This window comes from Emydura macquarii, unplaced genomic scaffold (assembly GCF_026122565.2).
Source record: "Emydura macquarii macquarii isolate MOO-44397 ecotype Brisbane River unplaced genomic scaffold, CSIRO-AGI_Emac_v2 contig_260, whole genome shotgun sequence".
In the NCBI taxonomy this organism is placed as follows: domain Eukaryota; kingdom Metazoa; phylum Chordata; order Testudines; family Chelidae; genus Emydura; species Emydura macquarii.
This window is the reverse complement of record NW_027130397.1, coordinates 26514-53662: the sequence shown is the minus strand read 5'-3', so window position 1 is coordinate 53662 and position 27149 is coordinate 26514. Positions and strand designations below refer to the sequence as shown.

The window sequence follows — 27149 nt, the reverse complement described above, 5'->3', positions numbered from 1 at the left end:
TTTATTCCTTTTTATAGTAATATGAAAACACACAAACATCTCCTAACCTAGCTATGTCCCACCCTGCACCTCTTTACCCATAGTACTTGCTTGTCTTTCCACCTCTGCCCTTCACAAAAAATGGCAGAGCCCCAAAGAAGTTGGAGGGCAGATGAGGAGGGTCCTCCAAAGTACACAGAAGGAGCATTTGATGAGATAGGAAGAGAACCAGGAGAGGACAGAATCATGGAAGACCAGGGAAGACAAGATATCAAGAAGAGCAGCATGGTCAATTGTGTCAGAGGTAACTGATAGATCAAGGAGTATGAGGATGGATTACTGGTTCATAGATTGATAGGTTCCAAGGCCAAAAGGGACCCTTATGGTCACCTAGACCTCCTGTATATCTCAGGCCATAGAATTCCGCAAAATAATTCCTGGAGCATATGTTTGAGAAAAACATCCAATCTTGATTTTAAATTTGTCTATGATAAAGATCTGCCACCACCTTTGGTAAATTGTTCCAGTGGTTATTTACCCTCGTAATTTAGCCTTATTTCCAGTCTGAATTTGTCTAGCTACAAGTTCCAGACACTGCATTGTTGGACAATTGTCTACTAGATTAAAGAGACCATTATTAAATATTTATTCCCGATGTAGGTACTTATAGACTGTGGTCAGTCACCCTTAACCTTAATTTTGTTAAGTGAAATAGATGGAGCTCCTTGAGTGTGTCACTATAAGGCATTTTTGCTAATCCCTTAATCATTCTGGTGGCTCTTCTCTGAACTGTCTCCAATTTATCAATCTCTTTCTTGAATTGTGGACACACAAACTGAACACAGTATTCCAGTGGCAGTTGCACCGGTGCCAAATACAGTGGCAAAATAACATCTCTACTCCTGTTTGAGATTCCCCTATTTATGCATCCAAGGATTGCTTAAGCTCTTTTGACCACAGTGATGCACTGGAAGCTCACATTCAGCTGATTATTCACTGACCCTCAAATCTTTTTCAGAGTCACTGCTTCCCAGGATAGAGTTTTCCATTGTGTAAATATGGCTTGCATTCTTCGTTCCCAGATGTATACATTTACATTTAACCTTATTAAAACACATATTGTTTGCTTTCACCCAGCTTACCAACTGAACGAGATTGCACTGTCCTCTTCATTATTTACCACTCTCCCAATGTTTGTGTCATCTGCAATTTTGTTTTCTTCCAGGACATATATTAAAAATGTTCACTAGCATAGAGCCAAGACCCAATCTCCATGGGACCTCACTAGAAACAACTGCTCAGTGATGACTCCCAATTTCATTTTGAGACCTATATATTAGTCAGGTTTTAATCCATTTAGTGTGTGCCATGTTAATTTTATCTTATTCTGTTTTGTATTCAAAATGTGTGGTACCAAGTCAAATGTTTTATACAAGTCTAAGTGTATTACATCAAAACTATCAACCAAACTTGTAATCTCATCATAAAAAATCAAGTTAGTTTGATGGGATCTCTTTTCCATAAATCCATGTTGATTGGCATTAATTATGTAATTCTGTATTAACTGACTCCCATATCAGTTGCTTCATTATATTGCCCAGGTTTAATGTCAGACTGTTAGGCTTATAATTACCTGGGTGATTATATCGTTTCTATCTAGTAATGGACCAATACAATAGCTGAGTAGTCTTTTTATTCCTAAAATACTTTTTTTAAAAAAAGTCCTTATTGTTCTTAATTCCGCAGTCCATAGATTTCTCCTTGTGTCCCTTTGTTTCCCTTATCAATTTTCTACAATTCCTAGCTTCTGATTTATATTCATTACTATCAACTTCCCTTTTCTCCCATTTGTTGTTTTATATTTTTATAGCCACTTTCACTACCCCTCTAAACCAGGTCATTTTTAAACAGTACAACCTTCTTCCTCCATTCTGGGATTATGGCTGTTTATTTCTCTAGATAGTGTTCTTAAACAATTCCCAATTATCATTGACATTTTTCTGATTAAATTCTTCCTCCAAGCTGATTTGGTGATGATTGTTTTCAGCTTTGTGGAATTGACCCTTTTAAAACTGTGTGTGTGTGTGTGTGTGTGTGTGTGTGTGTGTGTGTGTGTGTGTGTGTGTGTGTGTGTGTGTGTGTGTGTGTGTGTGTGTGTGTGTGAGAGAGTGAGTGAGTGAGAGAGAGAGAGAGAATGTTGATCTGGACTTTATTCTGTTTGCATGTTATAAATGTGAGCAAGTCATGATCACTTGTACCTAAGCTACCATTTATAATATTTATAAGTTCCAAGGATGTTTTAGTACTGTCAGCATGAGACCTCCAGCAAATGTCACTCAAATTGGTGTCCACCCTGATCTCACATTTTTTTTCTCTCTTCACGTTGTAGATAGGTGCGTAAGGAGCCGGTCATCTTGTTTCCTAGTGCGATTTGGTGGTCTGTAGTAGACTCCAACTAGTACCCCATCTTGTGCTTTATCTGCTAACACATTGATACATAAGTATTCAAAATCTCCGAGTTTTACCAGTGACCTGGAAATAGGTAATGCCATTTTTGACAGTGCCATTCCCCCACCACTTTAGCCCACTCAATCCTTCCTTAATAGGTTACAATAAATTGATTTTAACATTCCAATTGTGACTCATGCAACCGGGTTTCAGTAATATCAACTAGACTAAATTTATGCTCATAAATGAGTGATTCCAATTCCTCTTGTTCACTACCCAGGCTCCTAGCATTGGTGTGTAAGTCATTCAGGAATTTCTTCTCTTCATGCTCTTTGGTTTCTTAATTTGGTTCTGAGCATCTAAATTTTGTGCTAACTGAGTGCTCCATATCTTGCCTCGTTTTACCTTCCCGTTTTGTTATTAACTTAATGCTCCGGACTACTGTAGCCTGACTGTCCCTGAAGAGATTGGTTTCTGTTCTGCTGAGGTGGAGGCTATCCCAACCATAGGTCCACCAGCTATGGGGGGAAGGACTATCTTCCACAGAACCAAAACTTTCCACCACTTTTCTAGCCAGCAATTCACTTCCAGAATCTTCTGCCTTCTGTTTCCCATCGATGGTGGGACAGGAAGGTTCTCAGGGAAGAGGGCTTCAACATTCTTCTTTAGCATGCTTTGAGTTCCATGGAGTCATGTATTATCTGTGAGATACCCTGCAACCCAGTATCATTAGTGCTGATATGACCTATCGCCAATGGGTCCTTGCCCATCAACTTCAGAGGCGTATCCAATATTAGAATCGTGTCTTGTCTTGGCTCCGGGAAGGCAGCACGCTGTTCTGTTGTCCTCCAGTCTCTTGCACAATGTTCTTTTGATTCTTCTAAGCATTGAATCCCCAGCCTGAATAGTCTGTCTTTTTTAGAGAACTCTTTTTGAGCCAGGTTGGGTCAAGATGCCATCCAGAGGGGTGTGTCATATGTCTCTTCATAGCTTTGGACCAGCTGTATCTTGAGTACATCTTCCACAGTTTCCACATTGAGGACTTGGTATCAATTGAAAACTGAGCTTTGGCTAGAAAGAGATCATTAGAGACTTTGGCAAGAACAGTTTCAGTGGGGGTGAGGAGCTACAGAAGTCATACTGCAGAGAGTCTATGATGGAATTGGAGCAGAAGAACTTCAGACATCTACCATAGATAGTGCATTCAATTAGCTTAGAGGTGAAAGGAGTAGTTGAAGAGGCAAGTAAGGTCAAGTATTTTGTTTCTGGCTTTGACCTTCCTTGTGTAACCTTTGATAAGTCTAACTTATCCTCTGACTCCATATTTAATATGGGAACAGTAATACTTTGACTGCACTCAAAAATAGACTACAAGTTTTATAGAGCATATAGAAAACAAGGTCCCTACCCTGATGTGCTTACTATCTAACTTCACAGTAGTGTCTTGTTTAATTGGTTTTGTACAGCACAAATGACACAGAAAATGGTATCTAAGAGATCATTCTTTGAGCATGCATCAGTATGGATCCCACTATAGGTGCTCATGTATCTAGTGGCACTCTTTTTAAATAGGATGTTGAAGGCTGCTCATGCACTTTGTGCCTCCTGATGCTCCTCTACCACAGCATTAAAGGGTGTCTCAGCTGGGTCCTCCCTCAGTTCTCCCTTACCTTCCATGGCAGCAAGATAATCTGATGAGTGTCTGAAAAGACAGTTACTTACTAGTATTTTAACTGTTTTTCTTCAAAATATGGGTTCAGAAATGTATTCTCTTCAGGTGTGCACATGCCCAGTGCACCAGAGTCAGAATTTTGCCTAGTCATAGCTGTAGGGGCTTCTCTCATGCGCTTCCTCTCATACCGTCTCCCATGACTATATAAGGATGGTGCTGCCCCAATCCTCTTCAGTTTGTTTGCCCCAAAAACCCTGGATAGAGAATTTGATGCAGAGGGGTGGGGGAATAGATCAGAAGTACATGTCTGCACCCACATTTCAAAGAATGACAGTTACAATAAAGATAAGTAACAACCTTTTTTTCGAGTGGTTGCAGACATGTATTCCACTCAGGTGACTCATGAGTTCCAGCAAGAGGTGGGCTCAGAGTCTGTATGAATAGTGAGGGCACAAGTGTCTTCCCAAAGTTTGCATCTGATCTCGATGCCGGGGTGATAGCATAATGTCTAGCAAAAGTATATATGCAGTGTTGTTGTAGGTCCTCTCCCTCACCAACAGCAGTTGGTCCAATAGAGAAGGTATTACTTCACCCACCTTGTATCTCTAGCAAAAGTATGACAGAAGACCATATCACAGCCTTACAGATATCCACTATTGAGACATCACTAAGAGACACAGATGATGTTGCCTGAGCTCTAGTTGAATGAAGCCCATAATGATTGTGGAGGTGTCATCTGAGCCACTCCATATGCTGTGGACAGATAGTTGTCCATTTGGAAATGGTTTCAGTGGAGACTGGTTGTTCTTTCATTCACTCAGCATAAGACACAGAACATCAAGGAGACAAACTGTAAAAGGCCCAGTCCTTTCTAAATAAAATGCTAAGCACTTCCTGACAACTAAGCTATGTAGATGCTGCTTCTCTACACTTGAATATGGTTTGGGAAACAATATAGGTAAGTAAATAATCTGAGTAAGGTGAAACTGAGATACCACTTTGGACAGAAATTTGGGTGTGGTTGTAATGCCACCTTCTCCTTGAAGAATTGAGTGTATGAAGGATCTGCCATTAAGGCCTGCAACTTGCTGACTCTTCTTGCACGTGTTATAGTCACAAAGAAGCCATCTTCAGAGAGAGGAGAACACATGAACATGTTGCTGTCAGCTTGAATGATGGACCCATTAGTGCCTCCAGCATCTTAAAGGTCCCACAATAGTACCATTTCCTTTGCTAGTGGAATAAGACTGAGGATAATACCCTTAAAAAATCTCACCATCACAAGATTTGAGAATACTGACTTCCCTTGAATGGGAGAATGAAAAGCTGAGCTCGCCACCAAGTGAACCTTAAGGGAGCTCAGAGGGAGGCCTAAAGATTTCAAATATAGCAAATAATCCAGAATGTGCTGAATCCATGCTAACGTGGACTGAATATGCTTGGACATTGCCCAAATCAAAAAACATTTCCATTTAAAAAGTAGGTGGACTGTATGGCTGGTTTTTTTTACTGCTGAGCAGAATATCTCAAGCTACTTCCGAACATTGCCCCTTTTCTTCATCTAGCCATGTAGCATCCATGCAGTGAGGTGCAAACTGCTCAATGCTGGATGAACAACATGGCCATGATATTGAATGAGTAAATCAGGAAGAAGAGGGAGAGGCATAACAGAACATAAGAACATCCGTATTGTGTCAGACTAATGGTCTGTCTAGCCTAGTATCCTGTCTTCCGACAGTGCCCAATGCCAGATGCTTCAGAGGGAATGAACAGAACAGGTACTGATCATCAAGTGATCCATACCATCGGCCATTCCCAGCTTCTGGCTAGAGAGGCTAGAAGTACTTCAGAGCATGGTTTTGCATCCCTGACCATCCTGGCTAAGGAGGTCAAGCCGATAGAGAGTCAGTCAGAAATTAGTTTGTGGGGTAAGTCAGAAAACCAACATTTCCTGGTTGTGCTGGTGCAGTTAGAATTAGTTTGGTGTGGTCCAGTTTGAGCTTGAGGCTAACTTGAGGGATGGGGGGAAAGCATGCATTATTGTTCTCTTCCCAGTTCAGATGGTTGGCCTTATTAAAAGTCTTTGATGTGGTGTGCTCCCCACACTTGCCCTGAAAGGGTTAATGTAGGTCAGATGGATCAATTAACCTAGTAGGCTGCAAGCTGGAGGATATTTAGGTTTAGAGGAGAGCCCTAATTAAGGGAAGCTCACCTGTGCGGGACAGGTGGGGCTTCTATAAAACCCAGGAGCTGATAGCAGAAAGGGAGCTGAGAGGAGGGCTGAAGTCACTCTCCTTGGGACAAGGGAGAGAAAGGGATTTGGAACCAAGAGGAAGTGTTTGTCTGGAGGATGCAGGAGATAAGGGTTTGTGCTAGTATAGACTTTGACTGCCAGAGATAGGGACCCCTGGACTGGAACGCAACAGCAAAGCACAGCAGCTCTTGAGGATCAAGAAAGGCAGAGCAAGACGATGGGCCAAGGAACTGTGAGACGAGGTCATCAGAGCAAAAAAGCTAATCCCAAAGCGGCTAGAAGGTGACATAGAATACCACAGGAATACTGTATTATCTTTATCTTATGTGACTTGGATCTTTTCTAGCTTTGTCCATTATTTTAATAAAGGTATCGAAGGTTTTACTTTGCCCTCAGATTCCCCACAAAATATTGAATTCCATAGTGTGAATTCTGTGTAGCCTGATTCTGGGGGAAGAACATTATCATAGTCAGATCAATTGGCCATCCGCCCAAACAATATTAACCTTCAAAAAGGGTTAAGCAACAAGGTTTAGCATGACTGAGATGAGTGAGGACCTGTTCCCTGGATGAGCCTCTTATGTATACTACACTGCAATAAAACACCCTCAGCCGGTCCATGTCAGCTGACTCAGGCTTGTGGAGTAGAACAGTGGGGCTATAAAATTGCAGTGTAGACATACTCTCAGCAGCTAATCATCCAGATATGGGAAGATATGAACTCCCCTTCTCCTGAGAGAGGCTGCCACCATCCGTCATGCATTTGGTAAAAATGTATGAAGCTGATGACAGGCCAAAACGGAAGAACTCTGTACTGGTAATGGGGCCAGCAATGAGGAACTACCTGTGGCCTGGGAAGATGGCCATTTGAAAATAAGCATGTTGGAAATTGAGAACAGCAAACCAGTCCTTGTGATTTAGAGCAGGAAGAATAGTAGCCAGGATAACCTTGTGGAATCCCATGTACTTGATGTGTGTGTTTTGAGAGCATAAAGATCAAGGATAGATCTCATTCCTCCCTTGGATTTGGGGATCAGGAAGTACTGGGAGTAAAACCCCTTTTTGCAAAGATGAGGAACCTCCTCTATGGCCCCCAGAATAGAGTCTTGCTGTAACAGCAGTGACTTGTGAGAGGGGTCCATGAATAGTTCCAGGATAGCAGGATGGGAGTTGGTACTGGATAGGAACTGTATGGCATAACCCAATCCCACAGTGCTGTCAGTAGTTATTGTTTCCCAAGCCCTGTGGAAGCAAGACAGCCTGTCCAAAATAGCTGAGGTGTGGCTATGACAGTGACAATTAAGATGCTTCTCTCAAAACACCAGTCAGACTGTCCAGCCAACAAAGGAAGAGGAGGGGCCATTTGACTAAAGGTTTCTTCCTCTGTGATTTGTGCCTCTTTCCATGGAAATCTTGTTGCCTCATGGTGTAGGAAGACTGACAGAAATGTCACAGGACTATGCTGCTGCTGTTGTTGGTTCCCAAAATGCTGTCTCTTTGCAGCCTAGGTCTAAATCCCCAATGAGTGTAGGGTGGCCCTGGAGTCCTTGAAAGAATGAAATGTCTCATCAGTTGTCTTTGAGAATAGGAGACAACCATAAAACAGAAAGTTTTCTATGTTTTGGTGGAACTCAGGAGCCTATGCATGGTTACAAAACCATGAGATTCATCCTTACAACCAAGCTCATTAATCTGGGTGAAGCATCCACTATATCCAAGGCTGACTGTAAGGATGTCTTCACCACTAAATCTCCTTCCATAACAAAAGCCTTGAACTCCTCCTTGGAGAATTCTGGTACCTTGCCCAAAAATTTGAACATAGCATCCCAGTTCACAAAATCATATTTCCATAATAGAGCTGGCTGGTTTGCCCATTTGCAAGAGGAAGTTGAGTAGATCTTTCTTCCCATTAAATCTAGCATTTTGGACTCTTTCCTTAGGCATAGATTATATCTTCCCTGTCTGTCTCATTTGCTGCTGTCTCAAGGAAATTTGGAGCTTGATGACAGAAAAGAGATTTGAAACACTTCAGTGGCACATAGTGTCTTTTGTCAGTGCATTTTACAGTGGGTGTTAATGAAGCTGGGGTATTCCATAGGAATGTAGCATTCTCTAGTATTGCTTCATTTATATAGAGAGCAACTTCCCCAGGAGCCAATCTCCACCAATGTATGGGTATTTCCTGCACAAAACCGGCCTGAATACTTAAGGCTGATGCCATGCATCTCAGCAGATGCTTACACGATCTGAAATCCTCTGGTACTGGAGACTCAAGTGGTGTCATTTGGTGACGAGGGGGAAGATGAAGGTGGGATGAATGGAATCCCTTGAGGAATGACAGCTGAGTGTCCCAAAGATTCAAGCTGCTCTAATGCAGAGGGAGCCCCTGCTGCTAGAGTCTGCGGGACTAGTGTTTCACGCAGAGAGCCTACTGAAGGTACAGGTGATCTCGTCCTAGAGTGAGCTGACAACCTCGCCTTTGCCAAATGAGGGACTTCCTAGGGATTGCACGGACACCACTGTGGATAAAGATAAGGCATTGGTGGCCAATCAGAACTAGGCCAGGGTTCCTTGTCTCTGCTGTGGGAACGGTACTAATACCGGCACCCACTGTGATTCCCGCTGTCTCCATAGCCTGCAAGATGGGGAAGGAGAGGGAGATGGCTCTGAGCTTAACTGAGGTTCTCTCGAAATAGCTAGATGGTGGCAGTGGGGCCAATCCTAATAGAGCCAACACACCTCCAGTGTCATCCATGGCCCCACCCAATGGGGCCATCAGTACCAAAGGAACAATCGACGGTTCCTTGAATACTGGGAGGAGGAGATGGTCACATGTGTCCGCGTGGCGCATGCCTTGGTCCTGCTGCGTTGTCGTGTTGGAGTGCACATAGTATTCTGTGATGCACTTTAGACATCCAATTGGATATTGTTGGGTAGTCACATGAAGTTGTATGGTTTATACATACAACATACAGTTTATATACTGTTGCTGATTAACTCAACATTGTATCTAGTTTTGACCTAGTATTTGTACAGAACATGTATCTAGATTGAGAGCAACCCAACTCTCCTGGCCACAGATTCTATGCTTCTTGGGAGGCGGGGATTATTTTTAAGTTACTTTCTTGTGTTGCATATTCAGAGGTGTCAGTAGAAGCTCTTTGGTCTCCACAGTGTTATACCACTTAATACTTGCTTACTGCTTTGCATCTTATCTTTAAAGAGCTTTAATTTATCCACACAGTGTGTTGGAGGGAGCTAAGTATCATAGCCTACTTTTTATAGATAAGAAAGCTGACAGAAAGAGGTGACTTTCCCAAGACTCCAGGGCGAACTGCTGTTGGAACTGATAGAACTCATTAATTCCTTTCTCTCCCACTCAGTCATTCTTGTAGATCGTGCTATCTCTCATTGTCATTTGTATGTTTTAGAGATAAGGAATGATAATTGTTGTTGTTGGAAAATAGTTTATCATAGATACTTTGCCCTCAGAGGTCTGTGTAATTATTTTGTTTAATTGTTTTTAAAGGACTGGAGGCAGGGTAGCCACTGGCCATTGCATAACTGAGGCAGAAATGTACTTTTTTTTTTTTTAAACTAGCAAGGTGTCCTGTTCTGGTCATCAATATAACTCGTTTTACTACCTGCATTTCTCAATTTATAAATTGATTTATTTATTTATAGTTAGTTGCAGCCATGTTTTACAGTTCTGACTATTCTAGGGTGATGAGAATAGGGCCATGGTATCTATTTTGGTAACTACAGAATTATTTGATCCAGAGTCCTGCCATGTGTGCACCTGAAGTTCAGGTGTAAATTCAAAACTGACTCCCTAAAGGAAGTAGAGAGCAATACAGAGAGCATGCTCTTAGTTTTAGTAGTGTTTGTGACATGGAGGATTTACAGTGTTAAATGCTTCCAAGGGGTAGAAGTGTATGACTTAGATTGCTTGCTCTGACTGCATAAAAATGAAAAAAGAGAGAGAGCTTTATTCTGTAGATGGAATAAATATTACTGACTCTATCAGTGTTACTAAACAGATTCTAAGGTGAAAGAGACTTAGGTTTGAATATTTAGATCCAAATTCTGCCCTTAGTTAAAACCTGCTGAAGTCAATGGAATTGTTTGGACATCACTGAGAGCAGAATTTAGCGTTTAGGCTGAGGAGGTACAGCTTGCCTATATTTTTTAGACAGAGAAGTTTCTTTTACATTTTCAATGTTGTAATTTTCTTTCAGTGGGAGGACAGAGGTCCAGTCTGTGCAGTATGGTAAAGAAAAAGCAAACAAAGACAGGGTATTTGCCAGGTAAGCCATTTAAACTTGTTTGTATGGAATTTAATTATATGGTAATTAATACTTCTTTCAACTTAGACATTTTAGTAGGTTGCTTTGCAGTGATTTTGACACTCACTTCAATAAACTTCCTCCCAATACCATTATATTTGGATGGAGATGTTATGATAAACTAATTTTTTGTGTGTGTGTGTTTGAAAAAAATTGTAACGGCTATGCAAGCTTTTTCTTGTGAGCTGCTCTTCTGGTGGAGTTTAACCCATACCAAGGAGTTATACATTTAATACTGGAACATGTCTCTCTATCTGAGGCAGGCAGAAGTAGGAAGGAATCTCATAACGGAAAGAAGAAAAAAAGATACTTTGGTCTCTTACCTTTTTTATGTTTGCAAAGAAAAGATTGTAAATTCTTCAGGGTAGGTACTGTCTTCCTATTTGTACAGTACCTAGCACAGTGAGGAGCCTCAATATAAATAATAAAACTTACTGCAAGAAGGAGTTTCTTATATCCAGTCATTATGTTGAATGCTTAAAGAAAGCATTGCCCCTGCCCTGAAGAGTTTACAATCTGAGACAAAGGGTGTGCGTGTGTGTTTGTGTGTGTGTGTCAGTCAGAATGAGAGAGGGAGAGAAACAGAGCAACTGTTCTCAGGTACCTACAACTTTGCCATAAAAAACTGGTTGGTGTTCAAAATGTCTAGGCATGTGGATACGCATTTTATAGTATTACACTAAAAAACTACATTCAGAGAATGTTAATATTTCAGAGTCAAGCAATCAGAAGTTAGAAACCTAAATTTAGTCCCCTTGCACATGTGATTTTTGGTAATCCTGCTATCTACGTCTCATAAGAAATCTGTGAGAGAGCCAAGAATAGAACCTAGCTCTCCTGGGTCCCAGTCCAGTACCCTCTTCACAAGAAACATGGCTCTGCTGCCTGATTCACTGTCTGTATTGTACATAAGATAAGAGGGGTTCTGTTAAACAAAGAATATTATGATGTAATCAGACTATCATAAGGAACACGTATTATGGAGTTTCTCAGGCCACCTTAATTCTAGCACCATTTAAATTTTAAGTGCTTGAATTTGCAATCTTATCAGTCTTTTAGTGTAGTTTTTGTATATCATTTCCTAGATTTTTGGAAAAAACATATTTCATCATGTGGAACCATATTGACTATGCACAAGAGCCATCAGCAAGCTTTGGAAACCAGGACTTTAGATCCAAAGCACAGTACTCTACCTCTTAGGACAAATGAATAAACTGATAGTAATAGTAGGCTACCACCAGCTGTGTACACCAGCCCCTAGATGGGGAGGATGACACACTTCCTGGATCTTACACTAACTGTTTGCAAGACAGCGGAGTAATGTTGGGAATCAAGAATCCCGAATTCTACTCCTCGCTCTGGAGGGGATTGTGGTTTTAGTGCAGTGGTTCTAAACCCAATCAGCACACAGCTGCGGCCTATGTGACATCCTCAGGGCCATACAGGTAGTATCTATATTGTATGGATGTGGCCCAGATAACACAGAGAGCTGCATATGCAGCCCACATTGGTAAATAGGTTCAGAACCGCTGTTTTAGTGGTAGAGAGTAGTCGAGGGCATAGATTTGGCACTTTCATTCTGAATGCACAGAGAACTTCAGTTAGGCCAAAGAGATGACTCCTGCTGCAGCATCCCCCTGTCAGGACCTCTAGATCTATGCCTAGAACATAAGAGGATCATTGTGAGCTAGGAGCATCCTCAGTTCACTTGGTATGTAGGGAATTTTATTGGGCTGGGAGCATCCTCAGTATATAGGTAGCTCCATGAGGTTTAAAGCAGTTATTGCTCAGAGATTTTAGTAGCAAGTCTCTGATAAGCTCTATTGATGATTTACACACAACGATTTTCAAAAATGTATAACTCTGCCAAAATTGGGTGGATTTTCACAGATCAGCAACAGATACCTACCTTCCTGATCCTGGGATCATTCCTCTGCCCAATTTCAAATCCCTGCTCCAGAACTTTGAGATACTAGAGGTCTTTTAAAACAGACACACACGTAAAAAATTAACATTGGCAGAACTACCTATTTTTTGCTAACGAAACCTATTTTTGTCTAACTTTGCTCTCTGAGATGGCTGAAATATTTTTGCTCAGCTTTTTTTATATTAAAAAAAAAAATCAGCCTGGAGAAAAGAGAGAGCATATGGGAAATTTCAGTCTGAACAGTTAGTTTAGCAATATAAACAGTATAAACAATCAAAAAAGGGTTTATCATGAAAAGTATAGCCTTAAGTATAGGTGTTGGTACAAGCACTGCTTATGATATTTCAGAATTTGAGTTGTCTTTGTAAAGACCTGATAGGAAAAGATGCAATATTGTTATTTAAAATGAGTAAGAAAGAATAGTCAGTCATTTTAATATTTAGATCTTTAGATTTAGATACTTAGATATGTTAGTTTAGTAATGAGGCTAATACATTTGTCAAAAAAAGGAATTGTTTCACTGGTGTACATTTTGATTGACTAATTGAATAATTTGATTTCTCACTCATTTTATTATAATATTCATTGCATACACTATTATATCATGCTGCTATTTTCCCCTGGCTTCATTCTTTTGTTGTTCTTTTAAACAGTGATGTGTCTTAAATATATTTGTCTTTAATTCTTTCCATTTCTCTTAAGTGTTGCTTTTGCTGGGCTCCTTATAAATGCACATCTTCACAGTGGGTTGTTTTTTGGGGGTACTAGTACTGCAATTTGTGTGCGCAACGGGTTAACTTTATAGGAATGATTTGCACTGCGTTTTTAGAGACCTTTTAATATGTCTATCAATATTTGGTTTTTATTTTGAAGAATATTATAGTAGTGACTCTTAGCAAAGTTGTGAGTAACAGCTTATCTGTAATTATTGCTTTTCAGAAAGTTCTGAATCAATTAAAAAACTACATGCCATTCATGTTTTGTTGTGATCTTGTCAGATTTCAGAAGCTAAGCATTTTTGAGCAAAGTCAGTACTTGGCTCTAGAAATACATAGGTGCTTAAGGAAATAATGTTTGTTATTCAGTAGGTGGCACTCTTCTCTTTGAGTCAGTGCTGAACTAATGCCTCATGGTGCTGGGGTGCACTGCAGCTTGGGCATCTATCTTCTTTTGAGAAGTAAAGCCAAGATTGTGACTACTCCAATATTCTGCTGAGTATCTATTCGTAAGCGAAGATGTGTTTAATTCAAGTGTGCTGGCCAAATTCCAACTTCAGTAGTTGTTTCGTTAACCTAAAATCCCTCCCTCAGTTTCAATTGAATACAGTTTTCTTCCTCACATCTATTCTAAGCTCTTGCATAGTGTTGCTCTTAATTGATAAACATCTGTTGCATCTATCCCAGAGTTGACTGGCTTTGTATGGTAAAAAAAACAATCTGTGTTGTTCGCATGTTAATGTATGAGGTGCATTGGGATTCCTCAGCATGAAAAGCGATATGAAATGTAAGGTGTTTGTTATATACTACATATGTACAAGGGGCTGAGGTACAATTCCTTTGAGAACTATATCTGCATTTTTGATCTATTGTCCATTTCAATTCCAAGCTATAGTATTGAATTCACATTGGTCCCTTTGCATTTAAAGAGAGGCTAGTTCTTGCTCTCTGTCTTTCTCTGGTATTATGCATATTTTGTTGCTGGAACCTACCCTCTGAATTTTCTGCCTCTCTAAACATAGTTATTGTTTTGTTTTGCATAGATCTTCTTTTCAAATGGTGGCATTTAGCATTTCTATAGATATTATAGTTGCTTCTCATTAATCAGGTTTGTGTTGAATATGTTCATGTTGCTGTGTTATGAAACCAAGAACACTGGGAAGGATTGCTATAGGATGATGTAATAGGCTATTTGCAATGAAATATACACTATTTAATATCTAAGTTATTAAACAATCAGTTTGCAAACTCCTAGAAGATAAGGGTAGTAAGTAATAGCCAAGATGGATTTGTCAAGAACAAATCATGCCAAACAACCTAATTTCCTTCTTTGACAGGATTACTGGGCTCCTGGATAGGGGAAAGCAGTAGACATGATGCATCTTGATTTTTAATAAGGCTTTTGACATGGTACCACATGACGTTGTCATAAGCAAACTAGGGAAATGTGGTTTTGATGAAATTAATATAAGATGGGTGCATAATTGGTTGAAAAATTGTAATCAGTAGCTATCAATAATTTGCTGTCAAACTGCAAGGATGTATTTAGTATAGTCCCACAGGGGTCAGTCCTGGGTCTGGTACTATGCAGTATTTTCATTAATGACTTGGGTAATGGAGTGGAGAGTCCACTTATAAAATTTGCAGATGACACCATGCTGGGGGCAGAGTTACTAGCACCTTGCAGGACAGGATTAGAATTCAAAACTATTTTGACAAATTGGAGAATTGATCTGAAGTCAACAAGATGAAATTCAATAATGAAAAGTGCAAAATACCTCACTTAGGAAGGAAAAATCAAATGCACAACTACAAAATGGGGAATAACTGGCTAGGTGGTAGTACTGCAGAAAAAGATCTCAGGTTTATAATGGATCAAATATTGAGTATGAGGCAGTAATGTGATATAGTTGTGAGAAAAAGCTAATATCAGTCAGGGGTGAATTGACAGGAGTGTCATATGTAAGACTCAGGAGGTAACTGTCCTGCTCTACTCAGCATTGATGAGGCCTCATCTAGAGTACTGTGTCCAGTTCTAGGTGCCACACTTTAAGAAAACTATGGACACATTAGAGAGACTCCAGAAGAGAGCAACAAAAATGATAAAAGATTTAGAAAATCTGACCAATGAGAGAAGGTTAAAAAGGCCTGGGTGTGTTAAGTATTGTGAAAAGAAGACTGAAAAGACAACCTAGTAACAGTCCTCACATATATTAAGGGATGTTGTAAAAAGGACAGTGTGATGATCATTTTCCATGTCCACTGAAGGTAGGACAAGTAGTAAGAGGCTTAATCTACAGCAAAGGAGATTTTCTAACTATAAGGATAGTTAAACACTGGAATAGGCTTCCAAGGGAAGAATCCCCCGTAAGTGGAAGTTTTTAAGAACAGGTTAGGCAAACACCTCCCTATAGTTGGTCTTGCCTTAGACAAGGGGTTAGACTAGACAATTAACGTTCAAGTACAGAATACCAAACTTAGTGTAAGGAAGATAGTTTTATCATCTTTGTGAGTACTATCTTGAGAAATAACAGTTGCCACATAAATAAAACAAAGCTCAAGTAAAAAACCTATAGTAATTGCTATTCTTTCTGTGTGATTATGCTTCAAGGTTTTGCTTCTTGATCCAGGGTCCATTAATGTCAGTGGGAAGATTTTCATTGATTTCAGTGGGCTTTGGATCAGGCTCCAGATGTGCAACTGCAATACTAGCGCATATCTGACTTGCCCTTGTTGAACAAACTGAAAAATACCGTATGTAGTGCCCTAAATTTTGAAATACAGCTTGTTAAATAGTTGAAGATGTTGAGAGAGGCACTTATCTGCATATGTATCTAGCCTGATAAGAGAAGGAAACATTTATCAGCTTGCAATTTATTGTTTTTATCTGATTGCTAATGATGCCCAAATTCACTCACTCCCCTCTTCTCCTCCTTATCTAATTAGAATTTTTTTCCCGGGGCTTTATAGTAAGGAGTGTAGTCTCACTACAGCCTTCTGAATTATTTCACTTGTAAAGAGAAGACTTGACACAAGTAAGGAATTGGCCAGATTGTCTGTTGAGATGTTTCTTGAGCAGACCCAATACTAGCCAGCAAACATGCTGCTCCACTGGCCTTCACTTGCCAAGCAAGACATGGGTCCAAAGTACAGGTTGTGGAATGAAGCTTTCTCAACACTTCTAGTACTAAGATAAGAGATGTAGCCATTTGTGTCCAGCATGTACTGTTCTGCCTCACAGATGAATATATCTGAGTACAATCCACAAAAATGTATTGGTAAAAATCACAATAAATTTCCTTTGAACAGCAACGTGATTCAGCTGCCAAGAGGAGAAACTGTATTAATCAGGCCATCTGCCATCTGTAATATATGTTGTAGATACTGTTTCTTTACCTTCACGCAGCCATGGCATAAGTATTCAGAAGTTCTTCGATGCAGTTGTTCAGCTTCGGTACATGATTTCTTCCATCAACGTTATACCATATTTCCCTCAGATTCATCTGTCACAAGACCTCCATAAACCAGAGGGACCTGTGAGGACAACGCTGGGAAATAGGGTTCCTAGGAGCCACAATATCAGCAGATGAGAACAAAATTATTTTTGAAAGGTCTCCCAGATTGTGAATAGAGTGATCTGTTGGAGGAACATTGTTCTTCCTCACAGCCCTTGAAGATTCATTAATCATTCATTAATCATTAATGGTCCACCATCAAAATAGGTTGCTTGCCCCAAAAGAAAGATATTGATATTGTGGGAAGCATCTAGTAGCCTCAGAGCCACACATGTATTCCATGGTATGAAACCATAAGGGTACAATCTCCATTGCCACAAATCTAATTTGAGCATTTTATCCATCCATCCAATTGAGATTTATAATTAAATCATCTGTCTAGGTTTTTTCACTGTGCCAATCACTATGGTATTTGAGCACATTGGTGTATAATTTGTGCCTGGGCAGGTATCTCCAATTCTGCTGAAGTATATAGGTTCCCTTGTACTAATGATTGTTGCTTAACATGACCAGTAATTCTGCTTAAAGGGGATGCAATCAGGTGCTATCGTGGTGTTTATATCTTTTGTGTATTTGGACTGATTCTCTGTTTGCCACTGTAGCAACTTAGAGCTTCTCCCAGGTGCAATATATAATGAATTTCTTCATCTCTGCATGTTCTTGGCTATTAATTTGTAATTTTCCTACATGCTATGCTACCTTGCTAGGTTTCTCCACAACTGTCCCTGTGTTTGGCTGGGCAGATCTTCGGTCCTTATCACTGTTCAAATAGTGCCTCCTCCCAACTCGATGGACTTATTTAGTAACATCTCTTGCTCTTCAGGTTGACTGGACAGCAGGATTAACTCTTAAAATAGTGTGCTGTGTTAAATGGCTATTCCTTTTAATGGCAATGAAAACTCATCCCCTGAGGTATCCTGATTCTGGATTCTACTAAATTTTCAAAGGCCACTCAAGCATTTGGAATGGTTTGGTGGTTTACCTCCCCCCATCATTAGAAAGTCATTTTGAATAATGTCAGTAATTAAAGTGATGCATAAGAAAAATTAAATCAATAGCTGAAATATTTCAGGCTATACCTAAAAGTTATCCAAGGAAAGATTGTGTAGGGTTAGACATAGAGGTATTGAAAATTAGCACTCAGGTCAGAAACCGAAAAGCCACAGCATCACAAAGCTCATGCTGCAGTGTGGTAAATTTTTCTTTGAAATTTCCGCAGAGAACAGGAAATGGAGGCAGCAAGTGTACATGGGTGGGACTCTGAGGTTAGAACAGTTAATAAAATAAAATATTTGAAACTAAACTTCGCTGATAAACACTGCAGTTGTCTATGATGGTAACAGAGAATAGTAGTCCAAGAGATCAGAACCTAAGTACAGTAAATAAGGTGAGTTTTTTCTTGAGTGATTGTTTTTAGGTAAAAAAACATGAGCTTTCTTACCTTAAAGAAAGTTGTATTCATTTTTATTCATCTGTTGCAGCCTAGGTTGAGGAAAGTTTTCAAAGTTTAGTATCTACAAATTAGGTGGTTTAGAGCAGTATATTTTTTTTTGAAAAGGTGAAAAACATCGATGTCATGAAATACTAGAATGCACTGTCTCCTTTTTAAAAACACTAATGAATGTGAAAATGACTGCCTGTAACTCTGTGGTAAGTGTATCTAAGAAATTGTTAGCTGCAATGAAGTATCGAATTCCTTTAATCCAAAATTTGATATAACTTCCTTCTGTTTAGTCTGTAAAATCTCACTGTTTTGTAATTTCCATCTATTAGTTTTCCATAGCTTTCTTCAGAGCTATTATGTTTACTATTTTTGCTCAAAATAAAACTCTCTTAATACCAAACTCATTTTTGAAGACTTTTTACTTGTTTAGTTTGAAAGCAAGGTGACCAAATTTTAATATCTTATTTAGCTGTATAGATAGCATCTCAACAAACCCTATTAATACCAGTTAGTCTATCGTCCAAATTGTTTTGCTAACTTAAATAACAGAAATTTTAAATAATGTTCAATTGTAATTATTATATTATGTAGGGAAAGGTAGATTCCCTTGTGGCAATAACAGGAAATACACTATGATAAATTCTTATCGAAAGTGCTATATTTTTTCTATGCATAGAGGCCTGCAAATCCACAGATATCCACGGATCATTTTTGTGGATCAGATGTAGATATAAATCTTGTATCTGCACAGGGCTCTACCTATGTAATCTTATCTTACTTTATCTTTCTGTCTTCGATGCTCTCTGGATTTTTGAGAGAGGACTTCCAGAGTTTTGTTGTGTAATTTGTGTAATTTTGCACTTACTTGATGCAATTTCAAATCAGTTATTTTACTTTATTCTTCTAGATCCCCAAGTAAACCCTTGGCACGGAAATTGATGAGTGGGATGGACTGGGAGGTAGTGAGTAGGAATTCATTGTCGGATGACAGATTAGAAACACAGAGCCTACCATCACGGTCTCCACCTGGAACCCCAAATCAGTAAGTAGAGTGGAGTATCCTCTCAGCCTATTCCCTCTGACTTGTCAGTTATTCCTGTGCCAAAATAAAACATTAGTTCATTACCAAAATAAAGCTGTTTGTTTCACAAGGGAGTTTCTGCAATCTCTTTACACCCCTTTATGTGGAATTCAATGTTCTAAATTTTATTTGTGCTGATATTCTTTGGTATATAATAATTCTAGATGCATTTAACCTATAAAAAGTGTAACATTTGGCACTAAATACCATAATAGTTTGACATCCCCAAAAGTTTTCTTCCATAATAGCTGAAAGCTGATTATAATTACAATATGTCTGATATATCTGACAGTGCTAATAGAGCATGTGAGATGATAAATATGGCTTGAAGAGATGACCTTAATAAAATCTTCAGCTGTACAATTATTTTATTCAGGAATGATTTTAGAATTTAAATTTTTGGTTCTATAATACAATATCTCTTGTTAAAATGTGTTCCAGGTCTAGGCTGTAAAAAATGCTAATGGGTTCATTTCCCATTTTCATTAAAGATCATAAAGCTTTCTTGTTTTCTGTTTATAATTAATGAAAAACATTCCTGATTTCTCTTACAAAATAGCAAAGCAATTTTTAATCAACAGAAAGTGATGCTGAATGAGATCTATCCAGTTCTTTATTGCATAAATGATTTCTCATTGAATGTCTCTTGTCTTTAGAACAGTTATTCCAAAATGTGTTACGCTAATATCTGAAACATTTTAGGTTTAAAATATTATTTGTTTAATAACAATGCTTAGATTCTATAAAGCACTTTTCACCCATAGATCTCAAGGCATTTAAAAATGAAGGTAAGTATCAATAGACCCATGTTTTCAGATGAGACAACTGAGGCAGAAAGTTGAAGTGTGGCTACTATGGGGTCTCACGATAAGATTGGTGACTGTTAAGAATAGAATCCGGGGCTGAAATCCTGGCCTAAGCAGAACTCCTCTCTTCATCTTTAAAATATTCCAAGCATGTTTCATGACCTTTACTATTTATGGCAAGAGAGGGTTTTTTACCCATTTTATGGAGTGATAAATAAATCTTTCTTCATAATTATGTCTCTGATTTGGTTATTGTTTTCAGTAATTTTTGAAATAATAAAACAGGTTTGAGAATTTGAAATAATGGAATCAAAAGAATAATTGAATGAGTGAAAATGAATATATGAAATTACAATTGACAGTTTAAAGTTCTTCAATAAAAGTATGTGTATGAATATATGCTTACATTTAGAAGGAAAGTAATTTTTTTTAAAATTGTACATTTATAGTTTTAGGACAATGCAATGCAATCTTTGGAAATTTTCTAGCTACTTAATTACTATTTTCCCATTTAGTCGCAACTCTGCATTTACTCAAGAGGGAGCCCGTTTACGGCCATCATCAGTTGGACATTTAGTGGACCATGTAGTTCACACCTCACCAAGTGAAGTTTTTGCAAATCACAGATCTCCATCCTCCACCCAAGCTAATAGCATCATTCTGGAATCATCACCGTGAGTTCAGCCATTATTAATATATTATTATTATCGCACTTGGAGGCCCTGATAGACATGGTCCCTACCTACCTTGAAGAGTTTATTTAGTTTCCATTAATCTTATCAATAAAGCTAAAGCCAGAAAATGTCATTTATAAAAATACAGTTTTTAGGGGGGGGATCATTAATATTGATCTGGTATCATATCATAGATCTAGTTGCCAGAGTAAGATCCCGGAATTCAACAATTACTGTGGTGTAAGATTTTACTCCTGTCTTAATTTTATTCGGTGCCTATAAATAGGTTTGATGGAGGTAGGTGTGTGTGTGTGTGTGTGTGTGTGTGCGTGCGTGCGTGCGTGCGTGTGTGCGTGTGCGTGTGTGTGCGTGCGCGCAAGATATTTTTTGGGAAAAGGAAAAAGAGCATGATTTTGTGGTATGATATTTAGGTTTTAGTGGCATGAGTTTGGAAATGTTGCATTATTCTCACAGAGCAAAAACAAGTGAGTTAAACATTATCCACAATAAATACCAACAAAAGCTTTATATCACACCATCCTGTGTTCTATGGTTGTCATATATTTAAAAGAATTTTCTTTAAATGCAACTAAGTTTTTATTTATTTTTTTAAAAACATTGGTACTATTTTCGCAATATATACCTAAATCTCAACTTTACTATGAGTCCAATTACACAGGACTCGGATGAAGAAGGAAACTAATATATTACACTCCAGAAAAATGACATAAAATAACTTGTCTATAGGTAAGTGTCACAGGAATCTTCCTTTTTTTTTACTGGTATAAGGCACATGTTTGTATTTTTCCATAGTCACAAATTAGCTGTCACTGAGCTGAACTAATTATCACTCTTGTTGGGGCCCAGACAAATGCCATTTTTGGTGGGGAATTCCGTATTTATGAAAAGTAGGAAAAAATGTACTTGTTTATTTTAAAACAAAGACATGGATGTTTTAAGTTGTTCATAGGTTTCAAATGTTAGAAATTTGGTGGAAATGTATTAATGGGCAGAGTGCAGATGAAATGGTAGAAGGTGCGTAATGCTATTTCTCTCTCACACATCACCACCACATCTATTTCTGTGTAGATAAATTGAACACTTGATGTGGTATAAAATAGTTTGTCATAATAATTATGGGATAGTCTCAGTAAGCAAACAAATTATGCAGATCATCACCAAGGAAAGCCTGTAAAACATTTATACCACACCATCATCTATTTTATATATGCCGTAGGTGTCACAGAAAAACTGCTTTAGGATTTTTTTTTTATTTTTAGACAACGTTTAAGAAGTTGTACTTGGGCTATATGTTGTATCCCTCTGCCTGTAACCTTACTTACTTGTAGCCCAACTGTTCAGGGCTGTTTTGGAGAGAGAAATTAAGGGTAATAAATGTAAAACATCTCTTATAATGGCCTAATAAAGCATTTATAAGACACAAAATTGTCATGACTTTAATAGCTGATGTATCTTGCTCTTACAGGGTTAGAATAAATGTTGGCAATCTCCTCTTTCTAATAATATAAAACTCCCATTTTTAACCCTGCCAGAATCTGTCTTCAAATGTATCTGACTTCAAAGCAGTGACATTTTTATATCTGTTATTGCTGTTTGTTGTTCAGATTATGGTAGGGCAGTGGTCCCCAAACTTTCTGGTGGTGCCCCCGTTCCCCAGTCCATGCCTCTCATGCCCCTCTCCAGGAGTTGCAGTCCTGAGCAGGGCCAGAGCTGCGTTTTGGGCTGGGACCAGAGCCAGGGCTGTGGCTGGGGACAGGGCCAGAGTGGAGACGGGAGCAGAGCAGGGCTGGCTAGCACTTCTTCCCTGCCCCCCGTAGGAGCTGTTCCAGGCCCTACCATGCCCCCCAAATGTTCCTCTGCATCCCCGTAGGGGGACATGCCCCACAGTTTAGGGACCTCTGTGGGAGGGTCATATTAGGATTGCATTATGGTAGGTGCTGTACAAACAGAAGGAGATGTGGTTCCTGCTCCAAAGAGTTTATAATGTGAGATGAAGAGCAGCATACAAAGGGTGGGGGAGAGTGTCACAATATAATATAAACAACTTTTTATATAAATATACATATTTGCTCTATATTTTTGGCTTGGCAGTAATGTGATTATCAGCTTTCCCAAACTACCTTAGTTTACTTGTTTTATAGCTGATATTTGTAAAGGTCATCACCACTTAAGTAAGTCTTGAAAAGCCTTATAGGAAAGGGTAGTGGCTTTGCAGATCAGTTCAGACATGGATGTTGCTTGCATAAAGTGTGGCATTGAAGAAAGTGGAAAGGTGTTCGTGAGAGAAGCAGAAAAGCTACTACTAGATAAAGACTGAATTTTGCCTGAATAGGATGTGCAAAATTGGACATAGGCACATTATATATACCTACATCACAGTGACTTAGGCGTCTGAGTCTCGTTTTAAAACATGTATGTCACATCAGTGACATACCTCATTTTTTTAAATGGAGCCTAGGCTCCTAAATCATTTACATGCTTTTAAATAACAAAATGTTGCTAATTCAGGATTTGATAACAATAAAAGAATAGAGAACATCATAACTTTCTGTCGACTGATTTTTTTTTTTTTTTTTTTTTTAAACTTTAAACTACTTTGCACCAAGTTAGTCTGGGTAACGTATTGCAGAGCACTTTTATGCATTAAATGTATACAGTACAAATGTGCTCTTGTTTAAAATAAGAAGTTCTTTGGACTATAAACTTTAAGAGCTTAAAGTTAAGAAACTAAGAGGGCTATAGCTCTCTGTACCATTTTAGCATTAAGCCTATTTATATCTGGAAAATTCTAGAGTAGATGCCTTGTCTTTCTTACACATTCGATTCATTTTAATTTACAGAATATACTTTTCTCTGCCAGAAATGTTTATTCTTTATTGTGCTGTTTTAAGCAAATAAAACTAGTGGTTTTGGTGAACTGTGTTCTGATTACTTTTATCCTGGAATATTTGCAGTAAAAGAGATATTGAGATCACTGAATTTATTTAGGTTGATTCTTTTACCAGAACTGAGATTTGTAAATAAGATGCATCTCAGTGCATGTTGTGGTGAGAAAGATTTAATTTTATTTAAAAACAACTCTAAAGCTAAAAACAGTATATCCTGATACCTGTAGTATTTAGGGTCAGTGAAGCTTTGACCTAGCTTATTTTATAGCAGATACAACTGGGCTATCAGCACAAATTACGGGCGTTTTCTGTAATCTGGATAATAAATTTTCAAATCCTACATCTAAGATTCTGGAAACTTTGCCTTTTGACATGTGATCCTCAATGGCAAATAGAGGAAAGTGTCTTGTAGAAAGGCATCTGAGCTTGTAGAAAGTGTCTATTTTAGAAAGGTGTAGAAATGTGTTTATGCTGAAGCACTCTGAATAACTGACATTTATTGAGAGCAAAGCAAATATTAAATATTGCTGTTTGTCCTAATTGTCCTTTAGCTATTTCACAGTACATTGAGCTGATTCTGATTGTAATTTACTGAGATAATTAAAATACCTCCTACAGTAACTTTTAAAATACTTGACAGTTGTTTATTTTAATAAATCCATGCTACAAATATGAAACCACTTCTGTTAATATATTAGAAGGTTGACCAGATAGCTATAACAAAAACACGCAAAGCTTGTCAGTGTGGGGGGTTTTTTGTTTGTTTTATTATTATGCAAATTACTGAATGTGGTAACAGAGAGCTGCTTTGACTGCAAAATAGGCTGCTTTCACTGTCATTGTCTATAAGCATTCATAAGGAAATTCAGAGCTGACTGAGCAAATATAAAGCAGTGAAGTTTTTGCCCAAGGCTCGATTGTTAGTTCTCACAATTCATTATGCTAATATATTACAGTAGTTTGCACTGTTACCAATAAAGTGCTCATGTAAGTATCTTTTTCAAATGTTTGCTATTAGTTTATATCTTCTTAATGAAAACTGAACATTTCCTAAACTCATATATGCAGATTGGTAGCCAAAATGACCAGCTTTTTACTTTGTTCTTGGAATTATTTGTCTGTGTTTTTTAAACTTTTTAAATTGCTAACTTTCAGAAGTTAACATTTAAAGGAAAACATACCTTCTTACCCATCACTTTATAAGGATGAATCATAGGATGGAAGGGACCTCGAGAGGTCTTCTAGTCCAGTCCCCTGCACTCAAGGCAGGACCAAGCATTATCTAAGAGCAGGTTCTCAACTTATTTACCATTGTGGGCCACATATGCAGCTGTCTGTGTGTTATGTGGGCTGCATCCACACAATATATATATATATACTATCTGTATGTTCCTGAGGATGTCACATGGGCTGCAGCTGTGTGCTGATTGGGCCGAAAGCAGCCCATGGGCCATGGGTTGAGAACCACTGATCTAGACCATCCCTGACAGGTGTCTGTCCAACCTGCTCTTAAAAATCTCCAATGACAGAGATTCCACAGTCTCCCTAGGCAATTTAATCCAGTGCTTAAATACTCTGATAGTTAAGAAGTTTTTCCTAATATTGCTACAATTTAAGCTCATTGCCTCTTGTCCTATCCTCAGAAGTTAACAAGAATAATTTTTCTCCCTCCTCCTTGTAACAACCTTTTATGTACTTGAAAATTTTGTCCCCCCCTCAGTCTTTTCTTCTCCAGACTAAACACACCCAATTTTTTCTATCTTCACTCATAGGCCATGTTTTCCAGACCTTTATCATTTTTGTTGTCTTCTCTGAACTTACGATTTGTCCACATCTTTCCTGAAACATGGAGCCCAGAACTGGAAACAATACTCTAGTTGAGGCATAATCAATGCGGAATAGAGCGGAAGAATTAGTTCTTGTGTCTTGCGTACAACACTCCTGCTAATATATCCCAGAATTATGTTTGCTTTTTTAACTTTTTTTTTGCAGCCATGTTACGCTGTTGACTCGTATTTAGCTTGTGATCCATTATGACACCCAGATTCCTTTCCGCAATACTCCTTCCTAGGTATTCATTTTCCATTCTGTGTGTGTGCAACTGATTGTTCTTTCCTAAAGGGAGTACTTTGCTTTTGTCCTTATTTAATTTCATTCTGTTTACTTCAGACCATTTCTCCACCATGTCCAGATCACTTTGAATTTTAATCCTATTCTCCAAAGCTCTTGGAATTGCCCACAAACTTTATTTTCTGTGTGTCATTATCTAAATCATTGATGAAGATATTGAACAGAACGAGACACGGAACTGATCCCTGTGGGACCCCACTGGGTAAATGTTCTTCCATTTTAACTGTGAACCACTGATAACTACTCTCTGGGCATGGTTTTCCAGCCAGTTATGCACTCACCTTATAGTAGCTCCATCTAGGTTGTATTTCCCTAGGTTGTTTATGAGAAGGTTATGCGAGAAGGTATCAAAAGTCTTACTAAAATCAAGATATACTACATCTACCTCTTCCCCACATCAACAAGGCTTGTTACCCTGTGAAAGAAAGCTATTAGGTTGGTTTGACACAATTTGTTCTTGACAAATACATGCTGACTGTTACTTATCAGTTTATTATCTTCTAAGTGTTTTGTAAATTGATTGCTTAACTATTTGCTCCATTATCTTTGAGTACTGAAGTTAAGCAGATTAGTCTATAATTCCCCTTTTTATAGATTGGCACTATATTAGCCCTTTTCCAGTCCTTTGGAATTTCTCTCCACTTCTATCACTTTTAGAAGATAATCACTAATGGCTCAGGTATCTCTTCAGTCAGCTTCTAGGATGCATTTCATCAGGTCCTGGTGACTTGAAAACATCTAACTTGTCTAAGTAATTTTTAACTTCTTGTTTCCCTACTTTAGCCTCTGATCCTACCTCATTTTCACCGGCATTCATTAAATCAGTTGCTACTAAACTTTTTGGTGAAAACTGAAACAAAAAAGTCATTTAGCACGTTGGCCTTTTCTGTTATTGTTTTTCCCTCCTCATTGAGTAACGGGCCTACCCTATCCTTGGTGTTCCTCTTGCTTCTAATGTATTTATAGAATGTTTTCTTTGTCTCTAGGTAGTTTATAGTAAACTATGGCCTGGTCTACGCTGCCGTCAGCTGTTGATGGGAGATCTGCAAGCTCCCATCAACTTTCTTACGTTGCCATACTGCGATGTCTCTACTGCGCTGCTTTGACAGGAGACACCCTCCAGTTGATGCAGCTTTACTCTTTTCGGGGAGAGAGGGGTGGATTTAATGCGTCGACTGAAGAGCGTTTAGGCGATCGATTGAGTCTTCGCAGCCCACTCAATCAATTCCGCTGCATCAATCCATTCAG

The 27149-nt window shown here is 38.6% G+C and overlaps 1 protein-coding gene across 3 annotated transcripts in view; it reads left to right on the top strand.

The window, feature by feature from the left end:
* PTPN4 (protein tyrosine phosphatase non-receptor type 4) overlaps nucleotides 1-27149 on the top strand; it is a 125956-nt gene that overhangs the window by 76557 nt on the left and 22250 nt on the right. For all 3 annotated transcript variants that reach the window (XM_067549068.1, XM_067549061.1, XM_067549052.1), the window contains 3 exons: nucleotides 10592-10660; nucleotides 19209-19343; nucleotides 20704-20862. In XM_067549068.1, the coding sequence (XP_067405169.1) occupies nucleotides 10592-10660; nucleotides 19209-19343; nucleotides 20704-20862 (363 nt within the window). The remainder of the gene's footprint in view (nucleotides 1-10591; nucleotides 10661-19208; nucleotides 19344-20703; nucleotides 20863-27149) is intronic.